This window comes from Mixophyes fleayi, chromosome 2 (genome assembly GCF_038048845.1).
Source record: "Mixophyes fleayi isolate aMixFle1 chromosome 2, aMixFle1.hap1, whole genome shotgun sequence".
Taxonomy (NCBI): Eukaryota; Metazoa; Chordata; class Amphibia; order Anura; family Limnodynastidae; genus Mixophyes; species Mixophyes fleayi.
In genome coordinates this window covers 67,246,941-67,269,074 of record NC_134403.1, presented here as the reverse complement: position 1 = coordinate 67,269,074, position 22,134 = coordinate 67,246,941, and the positions used below count along the sequence as shown (strand labels likewise).

General features: G+C 40.1%; 1 protein-coding gene across 1 annotated transcript in view; it reads right to left on the bottom strand.

The window, feature by feature from the left end:
- Window positions 1-18,683, bottom strand: part of ESPL1 (extra spindle pole bodies like 1, separase) — a 65,629-nt gene extending 46,946 nt beyond the window's left edge. The window contains exons 1-12 of the mRNA XM_075199169.1: window positions 18,621-18,683; window positions 17,737-17,836; window positions 14,883-15,959; window positions 12,560-12,664; window positions 10,848-10,968; window positions 10,166-10,296; window positions 9,717-9,910; window positions 9,324-9,566; window positions 8,775-8,919; window positions 6,530-6,683; window positions 6,284-6,420; window positions 288-422 (exon numbers count right to left, since the gene is read on the bottom strand). Coding sequence (XP_075055270.1) covers window positions 288-422; window positions 6,284-6,420; window positions 6,530-6,683; window positions 8,775-8,919; window positions 9,324-9,566; window positions 9,717-9,910; window positions 10,166-10,296; window positions 10,848-10,968; window positions 12,560-12,664; window positions 14,883-15,959; window positions 17,737-17,817 — 2,523 coding nt within the window. The 5' untranslated portion in view covers window positions 17,818-17,836; window positions 18,621-18,683. The remainder of the gene's footprint in view (window positions 1-287; window positions 423-6,283; window positions 6,421-6,529; window positions 6,684-8,774; window positions 8,920-9,323; window positions 9,567-9,716; window positions 9,911-10,165; window positions 10,297-10,847; window positions 10,969-12,559; window positions 12,665-14,882; window positions 15,960-17,736; window positions 17,837-18,620) is intronic.
- Between the last annotated feature and the right edge of the window lie 3,451 nt (window positions 18,684-22,134).

Below are 22,134 nucleotides of genomic sequence, written 5' to 3'. Positions count from 1 at the left end.
CACCTGTACAGTTCCAGGAAACTTTTCTTGAAACAAGAAGCATGAAACCATTGTAATCCTATAGATTGTAAGCTTGCGAGCAGGGTTCTCTTACCTCTCTCTCTGTATGTATTACCCAGTATTGTCTTATCAATGTTTGTTCCCAATTGTAAAGCGCTACGGAATTTGCTGGCGCTATATAAATAAATGTTGATAATGATGATAATTTTGCTTGTTTGCAATGTTTTTGGCACAGTGACCATGCTTTATGGGTTTATTCAAATATATTGAAATGGAGGAAGACTTACCTGCGCATATTCAGGACTCTCCAGATAAAACAGAAGTTTGGTTAAATGACACAAAGCTCCAGCTTCCCGAATGTGATCTCCCAGAGATCTGCAGAGATGTCTGACAAGTGTGAAGCTTTGGATGGCCTGCAAAGGCTACAGAGAAAAAAAAAAAATTCACAAACTGCAACAATTGGATTATGTCTTAATTACAAAATAAATCAACCACATTCTTTTCACATTAAATTTTTTGTATGTCTGTTTAAAATGTATAGGTCTAAACTATTGTACATAAGAACCAGATATTTCTTCGAAACATTAGTATATTTAAATGCTCCCTCACGTTTTCATTCACTCCACTAGGTTGTTATGTTAAGAAGGAGGCCCTTCTCAAACAGCGATTGACAGCTTCACAGATGCCTTTTGCAGAAAACAGGATTTTTATACTTTAAATCCTTTTCTCGAATTGATTGGTGGGACACTGGTACCATGTGAATATAGAGCACCTCTATTAGGACTTTAAACTGCTTACAGGTATTTGAGGTGCCAAACTCCTCCCTCTTCTACATCCCCACTCTGAAGTGAACTCCACTATTTCTCTAACCATGTACCACTAGACAAATTCAAAAAGAAACACTCCCTAAAAAAAAAAAATAAATAACTAGAGCATTTAAAAAAAAGGGAAGGCGCCCACTGTCCCCAATGGATTCAGAGAAAAGGCTTTAACAAGTATAAAAATCCAGGTTCTCTTTGATCCAATTGGGGGACACTGGTACCATTGGGACATCCCAAAGTTGTCCCTTTGGTGGGTACTCTCACAGAGTTGCGATGCTTACCATTTCCAGTCAAAACAGGGGCCCTTGGATGCAAAAATATTAAACTTTGTAAAAGTATGTACAGAGATCCATGTGGCCACTCTATGCAGCTGCTCAGCTGAAGCTTTGTGCCATTATGTTCTCACTGATCTGGTAGAATGAATCTTGAGTTATCAGGAACAGGTTTTCCCATCTCAAATAAAAGCATGACAAATCACAGAAGTGATCCATCTGGTGTGGATCTGGATGGCGAGTCTGTTTAGACACAGGTCATCCTCTTTTTGAAGAACTGAAGATGACCAGATGATCAGTCTAGTGTTCTAACATATCTTTAATACCCTGACATCATCCAGTAAGTGAAGACAGCCCTCTTCCTCAAAAAATAGATTCTGGTTCAATGCCAAATCTAGATGTCCCGATTTAAGTGGAATTTAGAAACCACCTTATTCTGAAGGAATGGTTTGTACAGAAAATGGCCTCATCTTCATGAAAAAACAAAATCGGGAGACTTTTATAAGTCTGACAGTGGTCTTCATAGAGACTACCTCTCCATCCAACTCGCTCTGTGTGTTTTATAGTTTGGTTCAACAACTTCTAGGGCTAAATGTATCAAGCTGAAAGTTTGAAAAACCAATCGGATTCTAGCTATCATTTAGTACATTCTACAAAATGATGTACTAAATAAATGACAGCTAGTATCTGCTTGGTTGCTAAAGGCAACATCTCCACTTTTCAAACCCGACAGAAAACGCTCAGCTTGATACATTTACCCCCTAGAGTCTGGTCTAAACATGAGGCCGAGGGTCTAGGACTGCTCTCGCTCTCTTCTCTCCTATGGCTCGCCGGCCAAAATGCTCCCTACTCCACCCAGTCATCTCACATTCTCTATTTCTCTGGGACTCCAACAGAGTCCAAATGGAAAATGCTGTAGAGCAATCAAGACCAAGTGGAGATCCCATGGGGAAACCAGATCATGATAAGGAGATTTTGCAGGGTGTACAAACATCTGAGCATCCGGTTACATAGCCAGTCTTCTACGTAAGAAGACAAAGAGCTGATACTGTTTCCTTAAGAGAACTAAGATGCAGACCTAAGTAATCTTGGCAAATGAAAAAAAGAGGTAAGAAACCCTTTCCTCTCACACCATGAAATACATGTTGTCCAGAGACTGTGATAATTGCTTCCTTATTCTTTGCATGGTTTGTGACATACGATCAGACAATCCCTTGGCAATAAGGAGCTAGCAGAATGATGCAGACACCCTCTTCACCTACTTCAAGACCCTCAAAAGCTACCAATGGAAACTGGTAAACCAGGTGAAACCGAAACGGAACAGACATGAAGGCTACCAAGAGCGCCTTTTGATCTCTTGGCCTGGAGCTGCAGAGCTCCACCTTGTGGTTCAACGGAGATGTCATGTTGACATCTGGTTAACCCCACCTGTCCAAAATGTGACAAAAAACCTCCAGATGCGGAGACCTTTCACCCGGGTAAAGACATTGCCTGCTCAGAACCTGTGCCACCCAATTATTTACCCGTAAGATGAAGACTGCCATGATGAACTGAACATTTTGCTCAGTCCACTGAAATTCTGTGTGTCTCTCGCATAGCTAAAGGAATTTTGGTGCTAGTCTGGTGATAGACCATCAATGTGGCATTTATAAAATTATGGATGTATCTGTGCTGACTCGTATTTAGCTGCCACTGTTTGCTTGCATACAACGTATGTATGTATGTATGTATGTATGTATGTATGTATGTTCAACCAGATGTATAAATTCAGCAAACAGCTACGGCGCTTATACTTTCAACCAACAGGAATATCCTATGCAATAAAAGTATACCAATTATATAGCAATATCCAATGCAAACAAGATTCCAGTCTGATAATATGTAGTCCAGAAAAGATATTTCCAATGCTCATATATTCAAAGTGTTTGATCAATGGGCCGATGATATAGATCCAAATGTCAAATTTCCACCGATGTTCATATATATGAATAAATGGAAAGATCGTATTATCATAAGTAAAAACAGTTGGTATAATATGCCACAATCAATTACCATCTACCACCCGTGTGGTTAAATAATAAATGAATCATCATGTGTAGTAAATGATTCCCCTTAGGGTAATACACTTACACAGGGAGGGTCTTTACTTCCCAAGATATACATAAAATCACATAAAACTTTCTAGAAAAATACTTTCAGAGAACAGTCGCCGATGGTTCCGGTAAAGTTGGACTCTTGCCCTGAGTGAGATATTAGGCGTGTAGGGAAACCTTTCTGTCCCTCTCCACAGATCGGGTAGCCGGCTGGTTATCACTGCCTGCTATACTGCCTTGATAAAGATTTTTTCAAATTGAAACGCGTCGGCAATCTAGGGGACTGTGAGAGGAGCCGCGGATTGACCGGAACATGAGGAATCGATCCCCGAGTGTTATATACTTTCAACACATTGATTGGAAGCTTGGATTCCTCCATGATCCAAAGACAGTGAAAGCAGGTGTGTAGAGTCACAGCTACCCAACCCTGAAGGCTGGTTTTTGTCTAATCCCAGTATAAGATTGGCGACCTTTGCATAGATTCTGCCTCTGCAGCCACCAAAGGAGCAACTGACACACCTTTGGGGAGAGCCACAGAGGTTAAATCTGTTCCACTTCGAAAGGAATTCCAACTGAAACTCCTTCGCATGGACCTGAGCAAACTGGACCGCCTCGAAAGTCAACACCATCTTGCCCATGACCTTAATGCAGACTGACAGTCAACAGAAACAAACATTTTTTTTTAATTTTTTTTTACAGTGCCTGAATCTTGTCTGACGTTAACATCCTCAGTTCTGGGAGTTGAAAAGGCGGCCCTAAAATATCATCTCCTGTGACTGAATCTATTTGGACTTCTTTAAATTTGAAATCTAACGGCTGGATTCCAGTGTGTACGCACTATCACCTGTTCATGGCACTAAAGCACTGAACGCGATTATGGAGAATCACTGACAATTTTCTCTTGACCTAATTGCCACAAAAAATTGGATTAAAAATATTCCTGGTGGTTACTTTAGAAGGATAAAAAGAAACTGTACCAGCCCAGATATTTCTGAAACACAAGACAGCCAGCTAAAACAGAAATTTGTGGAAAGAGGATATAGGGAGTATCAAGTCCAGGAGGCGCTAGACAACACCAAAAAACTGGAGAGACAGCAACTTCAATATAAAGTGAAAGACATAAAAAAAAAAGCCCCAGAAACTGCATTTATTGCTAAGTTTAATAGTAATACGAAGGCTCCAGAATTTTTTTTAGAGACATTGGCATATTTTGGAATTGGATATAGAGACGGAGGGGAAAAAAAAAAAAGATTATTCTGTAAACTTTTCACGGTTTAACGGAAACACTCAAAGTTAGTATTGTCGAGCAAACATACATAAGGAAAACACTAAAAACTCAGGGTTGCAATTTTGTTGAAGGGCAAAGTGATTGAACAAACTAAGGGGCTGTTATCTGTGGGGATAGAACATGTAAAGCCATTCTGGATGGAAGGTAACTATATTGAGGCGGCAAGATGGATTTTTAAAATGAAAACTCTAATCCCACATGGACTAAATATAGATTTCGATCTTGGATCTTTCCTATCAGTTTAATATTAATTCCATGTGGTTCAAAGGCATTCCTGAATCTACCTTTATATTTTATTTTACACTTTTATATGTAATTTTGGTATAAATTATGCTGATGCAATTTTCTTTAAGATCACTTAGTTTGACCATATGTGCTCTTAATATTGAATATGTGTTTATTACATTTTTATTTTTTCTATTTTGATATGAAAAAAAGTATTACTAGAAGGAGAGATAGCCTTGGTATTAGGTAATACAATAAATAAATAGTGTGTTTGTTAATGAAAGAGCATTGCATTTAATGAAATGGCATTACATCCAATAAGGAGGAAGACAATGCTATAAAATAGCTCTCCTAACTACATGCAAACATCCTTGAGAAAGTCTTACTGGAAGAAACGCGTTGGGTACAGAAATACTAAGCAGTCACATGCTTGACTCACCCCAGCCATCGTAGCTGTGCGGCTCAGAGTGACTTCCGGGTTTCACGTGACTGCTACACACGTAGTGAAGGGGGAAGCGCTGCACCAATGTTATGGATTTTGAAAAAACTCTGCATTTAAAGATCGAGGATGTTGATATAGGGACATACTAGGGTAGGATTTTCACTCGTTCCCTGCAGTGTTTTTTTTTATCCCATTGTGCCGCTTCAAGCCAGAGGGTCTGACGAGCCGAAACCGTCGAGGCCTAGATCCTAGTCCCAATCAGTACTGCGTCCAGAGCTGCCTCAGCCAAGTAATTCACAAATGAGAGCAATTCAGACCCCGGCTTGCCAGCTAAGAAACTCTCGGAAGCTGTTTGGACCATTTTCCACAGCTTTATTCACCCAAGCAGAAGCCAAGGCGGGTCATATAGAGGCTGCCATCACTACGAATATGGACTTAAGGATGCCCTTGACTTTGGGATCTGCGCCATCCTTAAGTGTATTTGGAATTGGTACGGTAGTAGTACGATGCAACAGGCACCTCCGCCTTAGGGGCATTTCCCATTTACGAATATAAAATAGGATAAGATAATACACCCCCCCCTCCCCCCGATATCTCCTATCTCCATCCCCTAAGAGCATACAGTTGTCCATGCAGTGCAGTGCCCAGCTTCCAGCTGACTTAAATAAGAAATAAATGAAAAAGGAATAAAATAAAATAAAAGCCTGCCAAGGCAGCTCTAGCAAAAACTAGGATTCTGCACTTAAACTTAACGGAGGTCCTTACAGGAGAGGGGTACAGAGGGGGAGAAGCTACGGACAACTGTTACAGATTTAAAGTACCCACATGCCTGGATCCTACACTATATACCCCAATGTACCCGGAGTCCCCCAATGGATGCTGAGAAAACAATAAAGTCCCTGGACAACAACAACCAGTTCATTTACAGTAGCACATGGTTTCTAGCACTGGGCTATGCAAGTTCTCCAGAAACATTAATAAAGGGTATATAACCCAATACAACACTCGCTATGCAGTAAAATATTACCACTTGAAACCATTACGCAGAAAAGAGACTTCTTTTTCAGAATATTTCAGTTGTCAAAGACAGTGAATAACTTTTCAGCAGAGCAAGTTAACATGTAGTTAACAGTGAGGCTCACCTTCCCCATGAGTCGGAATAAAGAACCAAGCAGATGCAAGGAGAACACAGTCTGTTCACTGCTGCTCAGGGATGGATTCTGGAAACCTGAAAGACATTTCCACAGATCCAATGCTTCATCCAGGCCTTTCATCGGTCCTGATACAAGAAAGGGTGCATTAAAGTCAGCTGGACAAGAGTAAAGGAGTACAACATTTTGTTATACAGATATGCAATTAACATTAAAAATTTAAGAAAACTTGTTTACCTTCCTCTCCAGCCAATGTGAAACAGATGCCATCTCTAGCAGACTGGTCATCATGAAGTTTGTCTTCATAGTTGAGGTCATTGGGTTCATACTCTACACCAGTAAACTGGCGTTGGCTTTCCAACTTTTCTTTCCTTTGTTGCTCTGCCAAGACCTAGAAAATGTAATTATAGCAAGATAAACTATCAAACAAGTGCATTAACATCTGTTCGGGTCACTACAGAGATTTTTGTACTATGTAGAGACTATTGTTTATTTGTATTTTTATACAAGCGAGTGGGAGAACTTTCTTACCAGATAGAGTGTTATTTAATAAAAGTTGCTAATTAATGCTATATGTAGGCAGACTAACTAGAAACACCTGACTGAGGAGGGATATGGTGGTAGTAAGTTAGACATTTAGTTCACATACTCATCAACTCAAATCAACCCTAACAGAATTGCAAAGCAGTCTGCTATCCTTAAAATCATGCAGCACAGGTTTCTATTACCAACTGTTACTTGTCAGAAAGTCATGAGGAGCCTATCACACAGTTCTGGTTTTGACAAGGCTCAACAAGCTTGTCTATACCAGAAACATTTGCATGGAGTCTGAATTCTACCCTCAAGGTCATGAGCGAAGGGGATTCTCATTTCCACAGACCTTCAGAATTCCTATTTTCATATTCCTGTTACAATTCAGGTTTTGGGTCTTGGTCCATCGCTTTCAGTTGACCTGCCTGCCCTTTGGGCTGGCAGAATCTCCGAAAACAATTAACAAGGAGTTGAAGAACAAAAAGAGTCATGATATGGTCCTATTTGGAGGACATTCTTGTGGTGGGGGAGTTCATAGTACATTATCAGCTTCAGAACATCTCAAGTGATAGCCTTTCTACAAGGGCATGGCTGGACTCTGAACAGGACGAAGAGTTATTGCATTCCATTACAACAATTAAAGTTTCTGTAGTGGTAGAGATGTTTCTGGGTAAAACAAACAACGACAACACAAACAAATACTTCCCACAGGAGAGATATAGGAAGAGGAGCTGCAAGTTCCTGAATCTGAGAATTTGGGCAAACTTATCTCTCTGAGGAAAGGCAGACAAGGAGGAGGTACTTAGCAGTCTGGGTTTTAGACTGAAATCGAGGTAACCAGACTTCCACTTTGAACACTTCTAGAATGGAACAGACTTCTCTCCTTCAGATTTATCTCTGGATTACTCCATTTATCAAACATATCAGAGGACTTGGAGATAAAAATGACAGCTGCAGTTCACAAGCACAAAAGAAAGGGACAACCACCCCAGCAAGTGTGTGTAGGCGGAACACACAAAGTAGCTCACTCACTCGAATACTTCACTCAGGAGAGATATAGAAAAGGAGCTGGAGCTGCCTTTGTCTGACCAGTTTGACAGGCTAATCTCTGTGAGGAAAGTATGCCAAAGAGAATATGCTGTCTGAGGTTTTGCACATCCTCCTAAGACATAGCACCAGACATGGCCACCGTCCAGAAGACGGACCCCTATTGGCCAGACTGTCCCTAGCGAGGGGCGATTGTATACAGGAGCCCCCATCTGACCCGTCTAACACTGGAGGCACTGCACTTCTGGTTGGGCGCCAGCTGTTGGGGGCTGGCCGCTACTGTGGGTTTCCAGTCAGGAGAGATCACGTGTGTGCCTCTGGAGTGGTAAAAATGGGGGATCTGGCGATCAGAAAACAAAGATTTTCCCGGAGGCTGTTCCTCCTAGGGAGCTAGGGGAAGCAACGAATGGGTACCTATTTAGTCCACACCTGGCATCAGACTCTTGTCATCTGGATGCTGCTGATCACATTTGTGAAAAGGTTAAATAAAGTAAATAAAGTAAATGAAAACCTTTACTGCCAGAAGCAGTTCTGAAGAAAAGCACCCTACTCATGTGGGCACTTAAAACAGATGTAGTTCCCTTGAGGGAGGCGATACAGAAGGGTGGGGAGTTTCAAAGAAGAAAATGTAAAGTGCCAAACTTCAGCCTGGACCCTCTCTATACCCATCATCTGTATTGTAGAAAAAAAATTACTTACAGAATGCATTATGTCAAAAGGATGCTCTTCATACTTGGTTAACTTGAATTTACAGCTTAGTGGGCATCTAATTAAGGTATATGCTTTTATACATGAAGGATATCAAGATATTTCTATTAATTTGTGTACAATTACACTGAAAATATGAAGAGAACTCCAGTCAAAGCTGTGTATGTACACAGGTCAATGACATTAGTTCACTCACCTCCCGCATATTAGCTTCAAGAGTGCAAATATATTGCCACAGTAACGCCTGTGCTTTGATATCCAGCAAACGCGCCTGGTTTTCTGAAACTTGGGTAGCAGACTCCAGAAGTCGAAGGCAGTCCTGCACAGCATCTAGAGCAGTGCTATAATAAACACAGGACAATCAGACATTAAATGCAACTATTTCAGAAATTATACTTATCACACCTTTTAAATGGAAATTGTCAATTCACTAATCTCTTATAAGCACGTTAACCAATTTTTGGAACATACACCCCGAAAAAAAAAAAAAAAAAAAAAAAAAGCATCCAACTAGGACTGTCAATTGTTTTTTTATTCCTCAGCTGCCTGGCAACTTACACTTTGAATCTAAGCAGTTACATTCACAAATTTTTACGCTAATATTAATACAGACCACTTTGCAGTCTTGAAGAAACAACATACACCTCGCCCTCACAATATTTCCACAACATAAAAACAGGTATCTACTTTAACACATTTGCTTCTAATGTCCTTTATTTCCTATTACTAGAAAACGTTGCATTACCATTCGGTCTGTCCGGAGTAGTCATGATAACACAGAACCTGAGCAAGCTCAAGAAGGAAGGGGGCACGGTGATGATGCAGACTGCTATCCTCAGCACACAGCTCAAGGAGGTCACAGATTGTGTTGTAACGCTCCTGCCCCGTGTCCCCATGGACAGACTTGTATCCTTTCAACTCCTCTGCTAGAAGAGAGACCATCAGCTCGGGATCCATTGGGTGATCAGCAAGCCCGTCCTTCAGAGTACTGTGGGTAACACAAAATGTGAGCAGTTACAAAAGGAGAAAATACTAGATTAGTTGTTTGGTAGAAAGAATTATAAGGATATCACTAATAAAGGTAGGACATAGATGGGAAGGGGGGAGGGAATCATTGCTGCTATAACTTTTAACTCACTGCAATCTCACATCTTCATCTCCATTCTTTACACCATCAACTTTAAGTCTGACCCATAGGGCCACTGGCTCAGCCATTTGAGAAGAGACTTCAGTACGTAGAGCTCGCAGCCAAAGAGTCACAGCTGCGAGTCCAAGAGCAGTGTAGCCAGCCTTCCTGCAACTCTCTACATGCAGCTTGAAACAACGATGCAGCTGGGGAAGAATAGACAGTTTTATCAAATTGCAATTCTCTAACTGCTTGGACTTTACAGACCAATTCAACCCTCAAATATATTTAATGACCACCTATTACTTGCTCTATTTAGGTGGACCATCTACTTTTTTTTTTTTAAAGTTCCCCGATACAACAGAATTTAAATTACACCAATTTCAATATTTATTTTTTGACGACTACACACTTTGATACAATAATCCTATGAATGCATAGTGCACAGGAAATCAGATTACCCTTTCCACAGCCAGCTCAGAGCCTGGACCAGCCATTGCAAGCCACTCACAAAGGGGAGATACCAGATCCACTGCTTCTTTATATTTCTTCTGGTTATAGAACCAATAAGATAGGTTATGCACACAAGATGCTGGCAAAAAACAAAGATACATATTTGCTTTACCACTCAGACCAATAAATGACCACATGCAACTTATAGACACCAAAGCAGTAAATATATTGTAGATGTACGAACCAGTATTTAAATGCTACTTTGAATTATTTTAACTTTGTCAATGTGTGCATATGTTATGGGCCAGATTTTATAAACAAAAAAATGTTTAAATACAGGAAGAGCGGTATCCATACCTACTGATATACTTCACCACCTCCAATTAAAGTTGTCAGTGCCATTTTAATAAAGCAAGTATTCAGTTTATCCTTGTCCATGATAAACCAACACTTTCAAAGTCTCACAAATGCATACTACATGAGGGAAAGGGAGCTCACTTCTGCTCAGAGACACACGAGATCTCACAGAAAAATAGGGATACTGCATTCATACAATGAACTCCTTTTTAAAATCTTGCAGTTTATAATTACGCTTTAATGCATTATATTAACACAGATGGTGACATCGTTCAGTTCCCAATTTACATGGTCTCTTATTCAAAGATGTAAAAAAAGTTGTAGATTTAAGACCTGTTATATTTAAAAACTCGGCAGCATCTTGACCAGATACCCCCTGTATGGAGGTCAGCATTCTGGACACAGTGTCTTTGCAGGCTCCCAGCAACAACTGCAAATCCTCAAACATCATGTCCTGCCAAGACAAAAGTCACACGTAAGAGTTTTGTAAGGTTTGAATGGTCCCACAATCTTTTTACATCACTTAGAGCAGAGATGTGAGGCTGCTGTCAAAGTGAGATGAAAGGGATCAGGGTCCTCCACATCAATAGAGGCTTACTTTATGCTTGCCTACATTCCTCTCCCCATATCATGACACTGCCCATCTCCTGCTGCTACTTATTTACACAATAACTACCTGGCACAAGATTAGCACACTACTTTCTTCAAATACTCCACTACTGTGAGCATTCTGATGATCTGATTGGCTACAGCTTGCAAGGACCCTGACCACCTGAAAACAGGGAATATACAGAAAAGCAGGATATTAAGAAAATCTGCTCTATCGATAGTCAAAAACACAGCTCAGTGGCTATAAAGACAGAAAATAAAACGAAACATATTTCTGTAAAATAAATCAGAAGACTAGTTAACTATTCAGTATATTATTGCAATCTCTATTACTATTATAATCAACCTCTATTTAAAGGGCACTACAAATGGTTCACAAGGACGCACAAAGCGCAAAGACATAGGGGAATGGTTAAATGGTGGAATGGCAGGCTTTAATGAACAGGTGGGTTGTCAAGAAGCATTTGAAGATTTTTAGGCTAGGGATAGTCTGATAAAGCGATGGAGATTGTACCTATGGTGGGGTACAGCACAAGAGTAAGATGTGGCGACGGTCATTGGCCGAGTATGTATGGCGATGAGGTTGGAGATGTAGAGAGCAGTGGAGTTGGGAGATATTTTAGTTTATATGTGAGGGTGAGGAGTTTAAAGAGGATTATTTAGGTGACGGGGAGCTACTGTAAGGCTTGGCAGAGAGGGGATGCAGAAGCAGACATAAAGAAAAGCTCCCCAAAGACACACAGAAGGGAGAATAAATGTACCATACAATATTTTTCACACAGTAACAAGCATTGAAACTGAATGTTAGATGAACCAGAGTTTTTACACACTTAAGAGCAGATTTATCAATGAGCAAAAATCACACTCTCTCCCTATACATGAAAGGGTAACAAGTGGTATAATTGCTTCTTCATCCCTTTGAATGGGGAAGCCTATTTAGAAGTATTGTGGTGGTACTGTGTGCCTATCTCTCAGGACGGCAGTAAAAGATTTTAAAAAAATATTAAACAATGTTTTATTGGTGTCATTGAAACATTCTCAGGAGTTAAGGAGAAATTGTGTGTGTGTATATATATATCTCTATATCTCTATATCTCTTTAAATTATTTTTCCACATTAATCTGGAGTTCCAGATCTCTTGGGCATGAGCTAGCTATCTGCAGTAGTGATAACTTGACCCTTATCACCAGTATCGCAGGGGCAACAGAGTATCACTCTGCTGCCCCGGTGATAGGTTTTTGGTAAATCGCGACAATAAGGAACCACAGCAGTAAAATAAGAAAATACCCCTTCATTTTGTATGCAAGAAATTTGTAAATACTATTTAGTTGCAAGACTCAAGTAGTAATATTAAATAAAAGGGCATAAATGTAATTCTCCCTCAAACAAAAGCTGCTTAAACCCTGCCAAAACGACGCAGCTCTATTGGCAGATACCTTGCAGGTCTGGAGGACTGAGCATGCAGCATTAGAAAATTGCTGGAGGCCACAAAACTGCTGCTGTTTCAGGGCTCGAAGCTGCCGAGTTCCATCGTTAGAAAGCTGGAAAAAAATATATAGAAATAACCATTTTGTAGATTGTCCATAAAGTGTTTAAATACAGATTTATATAGCTCAATATTGCATTTACCGCTGGTTATTAAGCGTCTTGTGGTTACACAAATCATTTTAAATGTAGTTATTTGGGATGTAAAAAGACACACTGAAGGCATAAATGTCACAAAATGCTGCTGCAGCTGGATGGTATACCTACACATACAGCAATACCATGCAGAGAAATGCTAGACATGTATTTGTTGAACAGAAGACCTGTTAGATCATCAACTTGTCATAACTGAACCACAGCACATCTGTATAGCAAAATAGTTTCTCTCTTAGTAGAACTAACCTTAAATAATTGCAATTCTGCTCAAAAAAGCTAAAAAAAAATAAATTATTTGCTTTTACTATAGGAAGTGCTACAATATTATATTATATAGTACTGTACACATTCCAGAAGCCAGGTCATATGCCTAAAAACACTACTGGTTTGTAACTTGGATAGGAAGGGGAGGGGGGGGGGGATTTTTATTGATACAGTGTATACACATCTTCCCTGGTACCCTAAAGATCCTGCTGGCTCCTAAACTCCGGGAGTTTTGTCAATCCCTGTATGGATACATAGTGAATTTCCACACTGAGGGAGCTCATGTGGAGTTTAACGCAATTTGCGCATTTGACATACAATACAAAACTATGCATGCTCACATGTAAACAAGCATAATATGTGCCAAAAACACAAATTGCAACATGAGCCCCTGAATGAGCAGAGTACAGAGATGCAAAGTGTAACATTCCGGAATAGAATTGGGAAAATCTCATGAGCTACTTGGAAAATAAAAATAGACATTCAAATGTGCAGATGAGTTTACTCCATGGTGGATTGTAATGTGACCATTACAATAGGCGGCAGAAATTAACCACAGCAAAGTTGGGTCATTTAGTGGGAGACAATACTACAAAACATTTAGACAGACATTTGATTAAACTAAATAATGCAACTTTCTTACCACACCACCACCTCACTGAACACGGTAGGGGGGAGAGTGAACTCTGATACACGAAGATGGCAGAAAGATACACCTTTAGTAAGTGACATTGGAATGTAGGGATTTATATTGCATTCATCGAGTAATCACAGTGGAAGTAGCCAGTGTATGTTAAACCAATATTCATTAAAATGCAACCTATCAATTCACCGCCAGGACAACTGAGTAATACGCCACTGTCTCATGGATGTCATTATTGCCTAGTGAATTGATAGACAGCATTGTCATGAATATTTGTTCAGAACACAGTGCACTCCTCCAGTGTGTAACCACCGGGTACATTTTAAGCACAGGTGTCCATTTTTTTTATTTATTTTTTACACAGAGTTAAAAATATATTGGTTGATAACCATTCACAGGCAGAGAGGAACAATTATGGAGAGATAACCAGTGAAGTGTGTTGCAAGAGGTAACACAAAGGCAGAGCAATGCTGTACCAAAGAAAGTCATATAAAAACATTAAACAGCCAACACTACTACATCAACTCTTTCCAATGGTTTCTGGTGATGAAGGGAGGGGTGCTATGCCTTATATGGTATACATGCTCATACTCCCTGTTTCGGATAAAATTATTGTATTAGAAAATTTACTCATGAGGCACACCCCAATAGTCCCTCTATTTTAAGCACTCACGAGGCACTTACAGCTGCAATTTCTCACCACTCAAAAATTGCAGCCACCCCCTCCAGATTCATAGGCGGTTGAAGAAGTCACAACACATGTATCGCTGCTACTTGATCTGTCTGGTGTTTCTTTATGGGAACAGATGAATGTAGCCTAACAGCTGTTTTGTCATTTGTCCATCCAATCCATGCTTATCACCAATTACATTTTATTTAATTTTATTACATTCCATTTTATCTCACTGATTGTTTGTTTTTAGGTTAGTGTAGTAAGGGGGAATTCAGATGGTGGGTTATGTTTTACCCCTAGAAGATAGGGCACTAAAAAAACAAAACAAAACACAGACTTCTCCTGCCTAAATCCCCCGACCCTTCCTCTGTTTTTTTTAATCCAGTGCACTGCAGATGCGTAAAATTAAGAACATATCTCAGCCTTGTGTATACATTTGCATTGTGAAAGAATACAGTTGTATACAAAATACATAAATATTTAATCTTTGAGCAATGACTGAGAAAATACTGAATTTGTGGTTTAATAAAACACATACCACAGACACTTGCTTCTCCAGAAGATTGAAATGCATCTCAAGGAACTTCGCCAAGCCAAGGACCTCACTTGTTTCCTGCGTTCCAGAATTTGCAGCAAGTTTGAAGCGGCCATCTAAACAATAAACTGTGAACTGACAGCATTCACATAGAGCCTGACACAACCATCCATCCCCAGAGGAACAGACATCACCAATGGTTTCTGCCATCTCCACCAAACGTTTGCCAATCTCATGTGACTTCGATTCATGAATTTCTATGGCAGAACTTAAAAGCATTAGCCCAGACTGGCAGCATCTACCAGATTGCTTCAAGCATGCAAATGCTTGTTGGATGACCTCTCTGCTTTGATGGAAGCAGTTACTTTTACAGAGCATGCGAATCCTCTCTATTGTAAGTTCCACTAGACACAGAGCCCACGAATGAGTCCATTTTCCACATTCTTTTAAAGGTTTTATCAACAAATCCTCAACACTTTGACTAAGAAAACATGCATCACTCTGACTGCAAGGTTTTCCTTTGGCATCAAAGGCCAAAGTTGCATACTTGGCATGTCGAGATATGGTAATTGTAGAGTCAACATCTGAACTGGAACATTCCACCAACATGAGAAATCGCAGTGCATGTAGTCTAAGGAATAAAGTCTGTCTATTATGAGGACATGGACTCTGCTTCTGTTCTTGTTCCCCAGCTGCCTTCCACAGACACTGAAAACTGCTTTTAGACACTGCCGAGAAATCACCACCATTCTGTTGTTCTGAAGGACATTTACTGAGGTAGGAGTACAGGAGATCTGACAGCTGAGTGCAGGCCTGATTTGAAGATTCTTGTGCAGAAACATTTTTCAAGAGATGAAATAGTATCTTCTCCAGGTAGAAAGGTGTATGCTGGGAGCTTGATACATAGAAACCCTGACTTACAAGCTCTGCCAAGTTCACCAAACTATGTAAATGCTGTCCGTGGCAAGATGCAACTGCAGCCCAGTGGTTACAGGCACGAAGCACACGATCACAAACAACCCGCTGATCTAAGAGCTGGTCTAGATGTGATGGGTCACAGGGAACATCTGACATACATGACTGAAAAGCAAGAAGACAAGTATAGTATTAGTAATTACAGCCATACAAATAGAATACATATTTTAGCCACAAAAAAATTAGAACATGGGATGACACTGTCATATTGAAGAACCACTAATCTAGCAGTCACTAAATCGATCACACAAGGGGTCCTATTTATCAACAGGCCCATAACTCTAGCATGAAGGCTGATATTTTATTAATTTTTATTACCACTTATAGTAGTGGTAAAAAATAAATTATCACCTTCATTTATTTAAAAATTATTGCCAGGACAGCCATGTATCTTAACTTACAAGTTCACCGGGCCAGTTTTTGCAGATATGCACTTGCACAGCAAAGGATAAACATAGACAATTGTTTTAAAAATATTTTAAAAAGCTTTTATACCTACACAACTTCCTGTCATTAAACACCCCTCCCTTACTAAAGACCATGGAACTGATGATATTGAATTAGTATACTGCAAGATAATATTCAGCCAATTCAGTATAAGAACTTTAACTTTTATATTTGTTAATTTAATGAGGCCCTTTTCTTGTCAAATAAACATATTTTATGTTTAGTGGCTGGGGTTGAGGTATACTCTTAGCTTTATAGTATTTCTTTCTAAAAAGTTATGCATCATTAGCACATTTTAGGGGACCTAGCTCTGGAGATTTGTCCAGCTCTGATCATAATCATATTCTAATGACAACAACAACATTTTAATTAAAATACATTACACAAAGTAAGAACACACCACTGTATTGCTCACTTCACAATCATTTAAATGCCCCAGAAGTGTTAATAAATGAGGCAAGACGACAACTGGTACATAAAATCTGATTGGCACATTCCCTTTCTTGTATCTTATTAACCACCAATTAAATCTTTCTGCGCAACAATGTTTCACATAAAAATATTTATAAACAAATATACATAACACCACAAGAATTAGACATGTTTATACAAAGGAATAAAGTCAATATAAACTGGCAATGATAGGCATCATTCATTGCTTTCCACAAAAGATAAAAGAACATTTGCTGAACACAGGTTACAAAGGAGAGAAAAAAATAAATAAATAAATCAGGTTGGATGTATCAACTTGCATATGACCATCAATTTTACAGGCACCTCAACTCTGCACTGTTAGAATAACTTGGCTCGCTCACTATGGCTTCTGATTTGCCATTGTTTCCATCTCACATGATGACACAAGCAGTTCTCCTCTCAGCTAAACAATCACTTAAGTGGACTTGCATTTGCCTTCAACAGATTCACCAAATTATATCCTGAAACACACTGTGCTGCTGTCATTCTTCTGACAACCAGATTGGCTACAGCTTGTTCTACCCAGTCTCCCTTTACAATAAAAATACAATAGGTGTTCTGACTCTTAGTGAATTGAGCACATCTGGGGGTATATTTACTAAACTCCAGGTTTGAAAAAGTGGAAATGATGGCTATGGCAACCAATCAGATTCTAGCTGTCATTTTGTAGAATATACTAAATAAATAACTATAATCTGATTGGTTGCTATAGTGGCTCTTAACTCAATAGGCTTGCCCAGTGATCCTTCAATTTGCCTTTTTTTCTCCTGGAGTTTCACCAAGTAGCTCACGGGAGTCCAAACTGCACTATATTGCATTGGAAAATCATCAAATCAATGAAAAGCTATAATCTAAATCTCCTTTATTGAATTATAGGTGGCACACAATATTGGGGCAGCATTCCTTTCACAAAACTTCCCATACATCACTTATTTACAATACAGTTTGTCACAATCTTCACCTTAAGATCTGTTTGCAGCTTCACAACCATCTCTAGGGATGATGTCAACTTTATAAAATCTGCTGTTTTAAAGGCCTTCATTTTTCATCAAAGTGTTACCCTGTATTGGTGAAAAAAACAGTTAAAAGAAATACAGTACAACATATTAAAACATTGTTTACATACAGTGAAAAACATTATTTCAACAATCACACTAACAAAAGATCAACATTGTTTTACAGTGGGCATCTGTCTACTAAATGGTTTGATATGTTGCAAAGTAAGACGAATAGTTCACTATAATAATATTATCAGAGTACTTCTATGAGTACCTTATGGAAGAAGCCAAGTAGAACTGGAGCACAAGGGCAATGTATTACAGTAATTAAATTGTTGTGCACTTTGCTTTAATGATGGACATCACTCACATCAGCATCTGGCATGGTTTTATAGTAAGCAGCCAACACTTTCACAGTAATGCAGGTAATAAACATACATTGGGGGAAGGAGAATTTTGTAAGTGTGCAGGATATGTTGCCACCACATACGTATTACATATTAAATAGACATGCAAGTATATTCTACTAGAAGATGTGGATGTCATGTCTAGAAATGGTCACTACATAACCAGACCCACAAGTCATTCATTTAGCGGGCATTGCATTACACCTCACATTCAAGGGAGCAACATTTTATTTAGAAATAATTTTAGGTTTGCACAAGCGATGTAACAGAATACCGTTTTATATGCAGTGTTTAGTAGGTACAAGTGACGTATAGTTACAGCCACACAGGGACATGACACTATACATAACATGCAGGCGCACTGTAAATAATGGCGTATAGTAGCCACTGTCTGGATGTTTGTTGTCATAGTGTAAGAAACAGACGCAGGGTCACCATACCGATATCCGGTTTCCAGCCAACGCTCACCGCCGTCTGGTGCAATGTCCGTTCTCCGTCCCGCGCCTGCACTATTTCAAACCTCACAGCACAGCCAACCAGCGTCTACCAGTGTCAGCTAATGCGACGAGCACTGCTGCATGCCGGGAGTTGTAGTTTTAACGCGTTTGTCGGTCCGGAGTATTGGTATCAGACAGTGATTGGCGACAGTGTGTAGTAAGCTATATAGAATGATGTTGCAGCCCATCAATTCACCATTGTCACCGGCTCCTAGAGGGTTCATAGGCAGCAGTTTCATGGAAACTGAATAGTTGGCTTTATTGAGTGTAGTGGCCAAGTAGTGGTGAACCTTTTTTTTATCTGTTTAGCTTTGGGTCAGTGTGCCATTACTTTTGGACTTCTTAAGGAAGTGGTTCACTATATATATATCTACAAGTTAACCCGTGCATGATACTCATGCATTTTTTTGTCAAATAATGTCAGTATACCAAATTTCAGGTCATTCGGATGAGCCCTTTCTGAGAAAATATTTTTTTCCACAGACACACACACACTAACACACGCTGCTACACATGCAGGGGCGGATCTAGAAAATGTTTGTTCCCCGGTGGGATGTTAGGGCGGGGTGATTTAGGCCCTGCCCCCTTTACGACTTCTGAGGCTGCCGGGGGCTGCACCGTATGTGCAGGTCCGCTCGGCAGTGACAGGCAGAGACAGTGTGCTGCCCGGCTGCTCTGATTGTGTGCAGCCGGGCAGCACACTGTCACTGCCAAACGGACCTGCACATACTGTGCACCCCCTGGATGCGCCACTGTACACATGTGTGTTCATGAGGTAAAATTACCTCACGAAAATGAGTTTGACCCCTCAACTCGTCAATAATGTCAGTATACCAAATTTCAGCCCTTTTTGAGTTTTTTTTCCCACACACACTAAGAATTTAGTAGGTCAGTTAACCCGTGCATGATACTCATGCATTCTAGTCAAATTAAGCTACTTAAGGTGTTAAAAACTCCCCACTGTCACCCCCGGCAACCACCAACCACTCCCAACTGTCACTTCTCCTTCAAAAAATATATAGGTCAGTGTATAACTCTGCCCAGCAGGTGGCGCTGCACCTTGGGTTTTTTTTTTTCACACACGCCACTAGACATTTATATAGTAGACAAGTTAACCCGTGCATGCTTAGAGGCGTCTGTCTGTCTGTGTGTGTGTGGGGAAAAAAAAACAAGTTGCAGCGCCACCTGCTGGGCAGAGTTATACACTGACCTACTAAATTCTTAGTGTGCGTGGGAAAAAAAATTCAAAAAGGGCTGAAATTTGGTAGGGCTCAAACTCATTTTCGTGAGGTAATTTTACCTCATGAACACACATGTGTAGAGGCGTGCGTTAGTGTGTGTGTGTGTGTGTGTGTGTGTGTGTGGAAAAAACTATTTTCTCAGAAAGGGCTCATCCAATTGACCTGAAATTTGGTATACTGACATTATTTGACAAAAAAATTAGAATAGTCAAGTCAGTTAACTTCCATCATCCCCCCTTCCCCCCGTGGGAGGGGTAGTAAAGGCTAAATTTACGAGTTGAGGGGTCAAACTCATTTTCGTGAGGTAATTTTACCTCATGAACACACATTAAAAAGGCCGCTTGCGTCGGGAAGTAACGCTCTTCCCCTGAGGAGGCCTGGGCTAGGTCCAAATGCATGACAAGAACCTTTTTAAGACCTTAAGTAGCTTGATTTGACTAGAATGCATGAGTATCATGCACGGGTTAACATATATATATATATATATATATATATATATATATATATATATATATAATCAGAGCTGTAACTTAGAATTCTAGCTCCTGGGGCAAGAAAGAGAAATGCCGCCCCCCTAGCCCTCAATTATAACCAAACTAACCTAAAATATTCTTAAATTGCGCCCCCTTTCATCATTGCGCCCTGGGCGGTTGCCCCTGTCGCACAGCGATAGTCACTGCCCTGTAAATAATATATATAAACATATACTCAGTGGTGGAAATTTAGAAGTGGCAATATGGAAAATGTAAGTGATTGGCATTTGATAATGAAAGTAGCAGAGGTGGTGGTATGGCATACCACTGTGTACAACCTTACTTTGACCACTGTGTATACATATATGACAATCAGTGGATGCAGAACTAAATTCTAGGACCCAAGTTGAAGATCCAAACCCACATGCACATTTGAGACGTAGAGGACAGGTCCACTTCAAAGGGCCACTCTCCCAAACTACAAAAAAAAAAGAATATAAGTTTTATAACTAAGCACAACACTTGTTTTCCTATAACTAAATACCATTTAGAATAATATTCTGTGCTTTTTTGTTATGTGCATTGCAAAGATAGCAGTCTCGGTTACTGTAATGCTACACATCAGCTTACAAAGTGGGCAGGGACGTGCTGTGATGTGTCATACGCTTTGCCACGCCAACTTGATGACAGAATGCTATTGTTTAGTCATACCCACTTCTTCTTTTAACCTGCCCTCCATCTCCTGGAGGGCATATATAAAAAATAAGTAAATATTCTTTATATGTGACAGCTGTTCATGGCTTTCTTGTCTAATTTTCAATATCTAGTTCCAGGGAGCAAACTAACTTCTGGAATGCTATAAAACATATACAATAAAAGTACCTTGTTGTTCAATGGGAATTATGCAGTGCATCCTCACCCCGCCTGCTTCTTACTTTGACAAGTGGGAGGCATCTTCCACTCAGACTGGGAGTGTGGCACTTGGCTTTGACATTATAGCCAAGCGCCACACTTCCAGCATAACACTTATATGGCGGAGCAGCTGCCAGTAGCTTCACATGTAGAAATCTGTTGGCTGCTTCTCCTTTATTGTCAAAACAAAGAAAGTATATTTTATAGTTTATTTAAATATAGTATATTATTTTTTAAATATTTCAACAGGTTCTCTCTCAAATTGTAAAAAGTTAATACAATGGTGTTATCCTCTTAAATTTGTCTGGGCAGGTGTTGTCACTTAAACTTTTGGATCTGAATTTTGAATGCAAAAAGAAAGCTTCTATGTTGGTAATGCACTTCGTGAGTTGTATATTATCATCTTAAAACATTTTTTCTCTTCCCTGCCATTGGGGGACACTGCGCAGGGGCGGATCTAGGAAATTATTATATCCCGGGCGATGTAGGGAGGGCGATTTAGGCCTCGCCCCCTTTCCGACTTCTAAGGCTGCCGGCGGCTGCACAGTGTGTGCAGGTCCGTTCAGCAGTGACAGTGTGCTGTCCCGCTGCTCTGATTGTGTTTAAAACACAATCAGAGCAGCCGTGCAGCACACTGTCACTGCTGAACGGACCTGCACAGTGTGTAGCTGTCGGCAGCAAGCCCCTGCTAGGGGGGGCGATCGCCCCGATCGCCCCCCCCCCTTCCTGGATCCGCCACTGACACTACGAGACATTGGGGTATAGTAGTGGGCTCAGGAATCTTGTCACTTTAACTGCTAGATCTTTGAACTCCTCCCCTACTATGCCCAT